At 43.4% G+C, this 10478-nt stretch overlaps 1 protein-coding gene across 3 annotated transcripts in view; it reads left to right on the forward strand.

The window, feature by feature from the left end:
* The window catches only part of EIF2B5 (eukaryotic translation initiation factor 2B subunit epsilon), a 119402-nt gene extending 116502 nt beyond the window's left edge, over nucleotides 1–2900 (forward strand). For all 3 annotated transcript variants that reach the window (XM_063916582.1, XM_063916581.1, XM_063916580.1), the window contains exons 15-16: nucleotides 2055–2165; nucleotides 2267–2900. In XM_063916582.1, the coding sequence (XP_063772652.1) occupies nucleotides 2055–2165; nucleotides 2267–2326 (171 nt within the window). In that variant the 3' untranslated portion in view covers nucleotides 2327–2900. The remainder of the gene's footprint in view (nucleotides 1–2054; nucleotides 2166–2266) is intronic.
* The last annotated feature ends 7578 nt before the right edge of the window (nucleotides 2901–10478 follow it).

Raw genomic sequence — 10478 nt, forward strand, 5'->3', positions numbered from 1 at the left:
TTTGCTTACAAATATCCGACTGTTTGGTGCAGGATATTTCCCTATATTCTAATATCGCCTACAAGGGGACAGAGGCAACAGGCAGGCAAATCATATACAGAGATGAGGGAGGGAAATAGAGTGGAAGCAGGGTAATATACACAGTGGGCCTGATTCGTTACCAGTTGCAAATGTGAGATTGCTCGCAGTGAGCAACTAACGGCAGCATGCGCTGCAAACGCACTGCGCTTGCGAGAAGGGCAAAATGCCATCGCCTTGCGTCTGCAGCCGAATTCTAAAGTGAATGCATTTTGATTCACAGGAAGTGCCCGTTTGTGGGTGGTGACATGGCATTTGTGGGGAGTGGCTGGGAAAACGCGGGCGTGTTATGGGCATTTTTGAGGCATGTATCTGACGTCATCTGCAAATACTGCATTAAAAAAACATGGTGCCCAGTGCAACTGCATTCTCATTGATTTAAGTATGCTGGGGTCAGCCGTAAATGTCGATGGTGTCCTTTTTTTGCTTATGCATTGCGAATCTGCTAATGCCTATGCAGATTGGCAAATGCATCAGTGGGCGTCTTTTAACCTTTCTGGGCGTCTCTTCACATGCAAATTTTAGCAATAGCAGATTTGTGAACATCGCCACCCCAGCCTCAGTAGCGATTCATAATGAATCAAACCCTGTGTGGACTGTGGGGGGGAAGGGCATGCCATGGTTGCTAACCTTTTTACTTGCTGTAAATATCTTTCCCAGTCTTCAGCATCCGCATGGGCATAGTTATCTCTCTCAGGGCAGCTCCCTCCTCACATCAGGAGACACGTGAGGTGACACCATCTTTGTCAGGACTGGAGGAGGCAGGACGGGCCAATTCATTCTATAGTGCAGCCTACCATCGTCAATTGATATGGGCGCCAGTGGGCAGTGCAGGCAGAGGGAAGCCCGGCCAGAATCCAGCCTCCTCCTGCAGCAGCCATGAGTACAGTGGGGCAACCTCACCGTGGACGGGTGGAGGGAGAACGCAGTTCTGTCCCATTCCAGACCAGTTTAACCCCGGCCGACATGCCGCAAAAGGATGCGTTAGGGGCCTTGCGGGCCACAGGTTTGACATGCGTGTCATAGGCCATACCTGCATTTTACACCATACAACCACCACATGGATGGAGGAGAAATAGGGGATGATTCTGGCACAGGATAAAGATGGATATATTTGGAAATGTATAGAGTGTGGTATTTGAAGATCGGAATAGAGTGAATGCAGTCTATTCGACTGTCTGTTGGTGCTCCACCAGAATATAAAAAAAAAAAACACAAACTTGTATCTGGAAGAGCAACTAATATACCAAGTACGCTTTAATATTTTTCCAGGTCTTCAATTTTCCTGTCTGTATATACTTTGACAATAATGGAAATGTGTAATGTAGTTTTTGGTTGTGTTCACATAACTAGCAGTGCCATTGACTTGATTGAAGTCCCTTGCAGTTCCATTATTATTGGAGTCTCACAGTCTAAACTTTTACATGTAGTGTTGTTGACACAGCTGATTGGAAAAGCCATCTCCACCTGCAGTAGCTTAATATTCAAATCCCACGTGGCACATCCTGGGGAATCGCTTGAATGCAGGAGCAGCCAAATCAAATTTTCTCCTGAAATGTGATGCTTTGGAATTCTTTCGTATATGCTAGTTTAGAGGAAAGAGTTGATTCCAGAAACAAAGTAGTGTAATTAAAGCAGGTGCACTAATAAAATTAAGAATAGTTGTGTGAAATCTTAATTAAGGATGCAGTATGGACCAGGTGGTCTTCATTTTTTCCCTTCTTTTCTAGCAAGAGAACACAGAAAGTGATTATATAGTTTCCTGGGATTGTATCCCTAAACCTGCACCACCGCTATATCTAAATCTTCTTACTGTAACAAAACTTTTTTCTGTCCCCATGAGGTATTAGACTAACTTGTGCCTGCATGGACATGTGTCCTCTACCAGAAGGCATTCTTTCTTTCTCAATGGCTTCTGCTCACTTGTAACATGAATGCTAGATGTTTACCCATACGTATCCCACTCTCCACAACAGGTTCTGATGGGATTCTACCAGCAGGATGTGCTAGCAGAGGAGATGATTCTTCGCTGGTTTTCACAAACAGACATTACAGACAAAGGCAGGCAGTTGCGTAAAAAGCAAGTGGTGAGTGTGGTTATCAGATCCTTCCTAAATGCATTACTGATTGTACTGTTTTCATGGTGATACTCAATGTCTCGATTCACCCTACATTTTTGTCCACATAGCTTCAGAAGTTTATACAGTGGTTGGAAGAAGCAGAAGAGGAATCTTCAGATGAGGAGTGAGGAAGGGGGAAGTTACCTAGCCGCCTTCTCATCTCCACATGTTGTTGCTGTCTGGTATACAGTATATGGAACATCTCACTGCTCTGATTCCTGCACCAGCATGCAGAAGCTGACATTCAGAGAATGGCTCCATTAACATTCAGTTCAGGGCCTGAATGGCATAGTCTACTTACCAAGGAATTTTTTGAGCCTGCCCTTTCTGAACTAAGTGTATCAGTATAGGAATTGCTTTTTATACCACTTTGTGGTGTGATAGTTACATTGCATTCAAGGGAAATATATTTGCTGATACATAAAGTATTGCACTTTGTGTTTACTGATGCTCTGGGCATTGCTTATTTTAAAACAACTTTCTATAAAACATATTATATTACATCCTTCTCCTTTGATTAACCTGTGGAAAGGCAGTGACATTTCTGTAATTATTCCTCTATGACCAAGGATCCGCTATAATCTGCCAGGAGCTCGCTGCGTGACCACCTGCACCGGTGCCGACCTTTACCGGACGGAGAAAATTTTATGTTTTGAGTGAAAATATTTATTTCAGGGAATAAATAAAAACTATATGAATTTGTCTGCCTTTGAAATTATTGGGAATTATGTTTTTTTACTTTTTATTTGTATATTTTTAGTCTATCCAGCAGGCAGTACAATGAACTTAGCAGAATTATAATAACATAATTTTTTTTTTAGTTTGATCAGCTGTGGTGTAAAGAAAGTAATTAAAATACCCCAGCTCTTGATTGATGATCCATGCCCCAGAGGAGATGATAGAACATGTAACCAGAGGATGGGAGCAGTGAGGCGTTGAGTTCAAATCTATTGCATTTTTTTGTTTCCCACCTCTCCATATAAATGTCAGTTGTTGCCTGGATGGAGTGAATAGAAGTAAAACCTTGAGGTTGTGAGTGTTTGAGCGTGGGGAACACTGGGCCTAATTCAGATCTGATCGCAGCAGCAAATTTGTTACCAGTTGGGCAAAACTATGTGCACTGCAGGGGGAACAGATATAACATGTGCAGAGAGAGTAAGATTTGGGTGGGGTGTGTTCAAACTGATATCTAAATTGCAGTGTAAAAGTAAATCAGCCAGTATTTACCCTGCACAGAAACAATAACAGATATGGGGAGGGGGTGGGGGGGGGGGGGGGGGGGGGGGGGGGGCAGATATAACATGCAGAGAGAGTTACATTTGGGTGGGTTATTTTGTTCTGTGCAGGGTAAATAATGGCTGCTTTATTTTTACACTGCAATTTACATTTCAGTTTGAACACACCCCTCCCAAATCGAACTCTCTCGGCACATGTTATATCTGCCCCACCTGCAGTGCACATGGTTCTGCACATTAGCTAACAAATTTGCTGCTACGATCAGATCTGAATTAGGCCCCATGGCTGCTGTTTGCATAAATGAGCGATTATCGTCAGCGCGTGTGCTGCAGTCTCACTGCGCATGCATCCAGGTCTGTTGTTATCCTGCTCACAATGAGGATTTCATGGCAAAGTGATTGACAGGAAGAGACCGTTTGGAGCTGTTAATGGGGAATGGCTGCAAAAAATGCATGCATGTCGTTGCAATTTTTGGGGAGTGTATCTGCCGTCAACTGGAAGCTTGCATGTACAAGAACACATCGCCTGCGTTACTACTGCCGTGTCCACTTAATGTAACCATAAGGCAACCCTGAGACCCTATGTTCCTCGTTTTTTCATATAGGCTGTGAATGTGTATGCAGTTGTGAATGAGTTTGCAATAGCTACAGTGGCGTCTGTCTTCTTTTCTGGGAGAGGCAGCTTCACTTGCTAACATTAGCATTTTCGTAGCCTACAAAAATCACAATTGCATTTGCGTGCCCTGTGTTATCGCAACGTCTCCATTAACTCGATGTACAGTGACTAATTTATGTTAACCCTCCGTCAGGCGCACCTCTGGGACTCCTGGGTTCAGGCACCTGTTAGAGAATCATCATTAGCACCTAATTAACTCAATTCTAACGCTCTTAAAGTGATCAGTGACCTTCATTAGGACGTACAAAGAGAGAAATTGTAGGTTTTATGGGACATTTTAGCAGAAAATATGAAGCAAAAAAAAGAAAACGTGAACAGGAGTATAAGTTTGGATGCAGTGCGCCTGAGAGGCCACCCTGGAAAAACCTACATATTTCCACAAAATATGCACAACCTTTGTAATTTTCATTCATAAAATGAGCAAAATAATTAATAGATAAAAATAAAAGGAAAATCAAAAGTCAGAGGGTCACTACTGAGAGGCCAGTAGGGTCACTACTGCACTACATGCAGACAGCGGGAAAACTGATTAGTAGGGTTTCTAATAGCACCTAGAGATAGAAAGGTACTATGAGGAACAGGCCCCTGCGCCCCCTTGGGGTGGAGAGGGGAGCGAGAACAGCTTTGCGGCGCCTGTCCAGCCAGCTGTGCCTGACTGATGGTTAAATAAGGAAAGAATAAGAAAAAATAGCTGCCAAGATTTGGCAAGTTGTGAAGTAAAATCATTGCCATCAATTTGCAGATGTTAAAACCTTGGTTTAAATCTATATCCTGTTATTATAAAGGCCTGATGGTTGGTCAGACTTTTCCAACAAAATGAGCAAGTTGATTTGTCTGAGATAGGATAACATTCACATGCAAACATTTTAATTTCCTTGCTGTGAGAAGTTATACAGCGTATAGGGTCTATCCCATAGGTTCACAAACGTGGTCCAGTCACCCTAACTGTCCAGATTTTAAGTATATCTATGATTAGTGACTTAGTAACTCAGTCAATTTGATTTAACATTCTGTGCTGAGCCATGGATCTCTTTAAAATCTGGATCTTTGGGGTGCCTTGAGGACCGCGTTTGGGAAACTTTGGTCTATCCTAATTTCCTTGGGTGAAGGTTATGCCATAAGTGTAGACTGCCTGCGTGAACAAAGGAGCTTCCAGCACTGTCTAAATTAATCATCTCTCCAGGCGCTCACAGCATGGTGTAAACAAAAATGTTATATGCTGAATTCTTGCAATGAATTATGCACAGCACAAAACTTGACATTTCCGTTCACTTGTGTCTCCAGGAGGGTCATAGAGACACACAAAGCACCAATTACAAAAAAAAGAGATGACGGGAGAGGTCTGCATAACTGGGTGGACAATCAATTTATTACAATACTGTAGGTGAAAGACAGATGCAGAGTAATCATCTAAAAGAAATTAATTACTATCAAGTACATAAAAATAAACTGCATAAATATATACAACAAATAAACACAAAAAAGTGCCCTTTTTAGTGGTCTGGGTATATAAGGGTATGGCACAGAATGTCAACATGTTGGGGATGTTGCATGTCGGCATCAAGGTTTCAGCTGCTTGCCCTAAATGCAGCCATATCCTAATATTGACTGACAACATTCTAAATGTCAGCATTCAGACCATGTTGACATTCTGGTGTCGACATAATGACTGTATGTCATGTATAACATTAACACTGAACAGAAGAAAATTATAAATACATTAAAAGCTGGTGTATTAATTACTGTTAATGCATACAAGTTGGTAGGTGTGTAGCAGATGTGAGCAAGGAGGTTAGTCCACACTTTAATTCCAAACCAGAGTAGGTTTTATTGAATGTAACTGTATACATGTGATAGACAAACAGCCATCAATATTATAAGACATCAGTCTCTCTTGGACTACAGCACGTAATGGAAACTGTATAATTGTCAAAATCCAGCATACTTCCATGCTTAACAGAATGGTCGGCACAGAAGCGGTTTGGGCTTCGCTGTGTTTTTGTGTTATCGTAGCCACGCCACCCACTATGAAATGGAGAGATTAAGGGCATTATATAGCAGGAGGCATGGCTATAATGAAGCAATATAGTGCGAATCACATCATCACCCGTGTGGTCCGATCACTTCACCCAGCTGCAGGAGAGTTGCCCAGTCTTCCGAGTGGCCGGGAGCGTCACCTGATCTTTAGGCGCCTCCCGGCAGATCCGTGAGAATAAACAAGTATGTTATGGACTGAACATGCTGTACAAGGTTTATGATGTATACTGTTACCAGAGTCAGTGACCCTAGAAGTACTGAATTCTGACATTTCATTGGTGATTTAACATTTTGTTGTAATGACCTATTTCAGGGATAAATAGGCAGAAAAATGTTTGCTTTTATAATGGGTTAAAAAATATGTTTAACCTTGAGTTTTAGATGACTTAATCAATTTAACAGATATCCACATCCTCCTTTTATTATAAGGTCAATTAGTTCTGCTAATATAGTGCATCCGGAAAATATTCACAGCGCTTCACTTTTTCCACATTTTGTTATGTTACAGCCTTATTCCAAAATGGAATAAATTAATTTTTTCCCCTCAAACTTCTACACACAATATCCCATAATGACCAGTTACTTTGAGATTTTTGCAAATTTGTTAAAAATAAAAAAAAAATAAGAAATCACATGTACATAAGTATTCACAGCCTTTGCTCAATGCTTTGTAGATGCACCTTTGGCAGCAATTACAGCCTCAAGTATTTTTGAATATGATGCCACAAGCTTGGCACACCTATCTTTTGGGCAGTTTCACCCACTCCTCTTTGAACCACCTCTCAAGCTCCATCACGTTGGATGGGAAGCGTCGATGCACAGCCATTTTCAGATCTCTCCAGAGATGTTCAATCGGATTCAAGTCTGGGCTCTAGCTGGGCCACTTAAGGTCATTCACAGAGTTGTCCTGAAGCCACTCCTTTGATACAGTGGGGCAAAAAAGTATTTGGACAGCCACAGCCACCAATTGTGCAAGTTGACCCACTTAAAAAGATGAGAGAGGTCTGTAATTTCCATCATAGGTACACTTCACATGTGAGAGACAGAATCTGAAAGAAAAAAAAAAACCCAGGAAATCACATTGTATGTCAGGTTTCTGATTCTGTTTGTCCCTGGAGGGGGCACTAGTGGGTCAGTGTTGGTACGATGTATGAAACGTTGAAGCTGAATAAAAGTCCTGCGCATATGCGCTGATGTTTTTTAAACAGAGGTCACAGAGCAATGATATGGCAACAGATGGTACTTAGCATAGGTAGTGGCAGAAATGAAATAATAAATGGTAACTTAATCCAAGGTAATAAGCAAAAGTCTCTGGCAACACAAATACACTGCTCAAAAAAATAAAGGGAACACTTAAACAACACAATGTAACTCCAAGTTAATCACACTTCTGTGAAAGCAAACTGTCCACTTAGAAAGCAACACTGATTGACAATCAATTTCACATGCTGTTGTGCAAATGGAATAGACAACAGGTGGAAATTATAGGCAATTAGCAAGAAACGCCCAATAAAGGAGATGTTCTGCAGGTGGTGACCACAGACCACTTCTCAGCTCCTATGCTTTCTGGCTGATGTTTTGGTCACTTTTGAAAGCTGGCGGCGCTTTCACTCTAGTGGTAGCATGAGACGGAGTCTACAACCCACACAAGTGGCTCAGGTAGTGCAGCTCATCCAGGATGGCACATCAATGCGAGCTGTGGCAAGAAGATTTGCTGTGTCAGTCAGTGTAGTGTTCAGAGCATGGAGGCGCTACCAGGAGACAGGCCAGTACATCAGGAGACGTGGAGGAGGCCGCAGGAGGGCAACAACCCATCAGCAGGACCGCTACCTCCGCCTTTGTACAAGGAGGAACAGGAGGAGCACTGCCAGAGCTCTGCAAAATGACCTCCAGCAAGCCACAAATGTGCATGTGTGTACTCAAACGATCAGAAACAGACTCCATGAGGGTGGTATGAGGGACCGATGTCCACAGGTGAGGGTTGTGCTTACAGCCCAACACCATGCAGGACGTTTGGCATTTGCCAGAGAACACCAAGATTGGCAAATTCGCCACTGGCGCCCTGTGCTCTTCACAGATGAAAGCAGGTTCTCACTAAGCACATGTGACAGACGTGACAGAGTTTGGAGACGCCAAGGAGAACGTTCTGCCTGCAACATCCTCCAGCATGACCGGTTTGGCAGTGGGTCAGTAATGGTGTGTGGTGGCATTTCTTTGGGGGGCCGCACAGCCCTCCATGTGCTCGCCAGGGGTAGCCTGACTGCCATTAGGTACCGAAATGAGATCCTCAGACCCCTTGTGAGACAATATGCTGGTGCGGTTGGCCCTTGGTTCCTCCTAATACAAGACAATGCTAGACCTCATGTGGCTGGAGTGTGTCAGCAGTTCCTGCAAGATGAAGGCATTGATGCTATGGACTGGCCGCCCGTTTCCCAGACCTGAATCCAATTGAGCACATCTGGGACATCATGTCTCGCTCCATCCACCAACGCTACGTTGCACCACAGACTGTCCAGGAGTTGGCGGATGCTTTAATCCAGGTCTGGGAGGAGATCCCTCAGGAGACCATCCGCCACCTCATCAGGAGCATGCCCAGGCATTGTAGGGAGGTCATACAGGTATGTGGAGGCCACACACACTACTGATCCTCATTTTGACTTGTTTTAAGGACATTACATCAAAGTTGGATCAGCCTGTAGTGTGTTTTTCCACTTTAATTTTGAGTGTGACTCCAAATCCAGACCTCCATGGGTTAATATATTTGATTTCCATTGATAATTTTTGTGTGATTTTGTTGTCAGCACATTCAACTATCTAAAGAACAAAGTATTTAATAAGAATATTTAATTCATTCAGATCTAGGATGTGTTATTTTAGTGTTCCCTTTATTTTTTTGAGCAGTGTATATACTGAAGATAACTTGATGACTGAATGCAGAAGGTTTAAAGCAAAATAAAGTCTCTGATAACACAAATATATATTGATGATGACTGGATGCAAATGGTTTTAAGCAAAAAGTCACTGGTAACACAAATGTGAAATAACTTGGTAACTGGATGCAGACGGATTTGTAAATAATAACTGAAACAAATCAGAACTCCGGTATTACTTGAAAAGCACACTGTCTCTGTATCACTCAAGTTCTTATAGCCACACAAGGCCCAGGCAGGAGACGGTCCTAACACACCAAGCCTTGTTAAATGCTGGATGCACAGGTTGATATATTGATAACGAGGTGCACAGGTTAGGCAATGAAATAAACACTTGAGGAGAGTCTCTTACTGCTGATGAACTGTGGCTGGAGTCTGGAGCAAACAGAAGAAATGCAGAATGATGAATGAAACGATGAGAGGAACCACTGGAGACAGGAACACGGGGAACCAGGAGAAATTGACACACCAAATGTGACTCGTTGTCCGAGGCAATGAGACTGAGCCACAGTCTGGAACTTATACCCTTGCTTTGTGATGATTGGATGTTGAACTTTGAGAAAACACCCCGCTGGATTGGGTGTCCAGATCAGCTGAGAATTAGCTGGAGCTAATGATTCATCAGGAGAGTAATTCTGCAATGCACTGCTGATTGCTGGCTGGGCTCAGTAGTGCACCGGGAGTTAATGCTGTTAACTAGACGCACTGTGTACTCCAAGCTGCTAGCTGAAACCAGTAGTCTACCAAATGAGAGTACTGGTTGGGTGGAGCACAGTGAGCTGTGGGCTGCAGGAGACTGACCAGCAGAAAAGAGTTTTATGGTAAGAACTTACCTTTGTTAAAACTCTTTCTGCGAGGTACACTGGGCTCCACGAGGAATGGACAATGGGGTGTAGAGTAGGATCTTGATCCGAGGCACCAACAGGCTCAAAGCTTTGACTGTTCCCAGAATGCATAGCGCCGCCTCCTATATCACCCCGCCTCCCTACACAGGATCTCAGTTTTTAGTTAACCAGACCAATGCAGTAGCAGGAAAAGAGACGACAACGGTTAGTAGCCACAACACCGCATTCTCGCGACAGGAGACGTGTCAGCGGCTAATGCCATACCAACCCAAAGAAGCTAAGTGCGTCAGGGTGGGCGCCTTGTGGAGCCCAGTGTACCTTGCAGAAAGAGTTTTAACAAAGGTAAGTTCTTACCATAAAACTCGTTTTCTGCTTCGGGGTACACTGGGCTCCACAAGGAATGGAAAATGGGGATGTCCTAAAGCAATTCCTTATGGGAGGCATTGTAGCGGGCACAAGAACCCGGCGTCCAAAGGAAGCATCCTGGGAAGCGGCAGTGTCGAAGGCATAGAACCTTATGAACGTGTTCACAGAGGACCACGTAGCCGCCTTGCACA

Source organism: Pseudophryne corroboree, chromosome 4, assembly GCF_028390025.1.
Source record: "Pseudophryne corroboree isolate aPseCor3 chromosome 4, aPseCor3.hap2, whole genome shotgun sequence".
NCBI lineage: Eukaryota > Metazoa > Chordata > Amphibia > Anura > Myobatrachidae > Pseudophryne > Pseudophryne corroboree.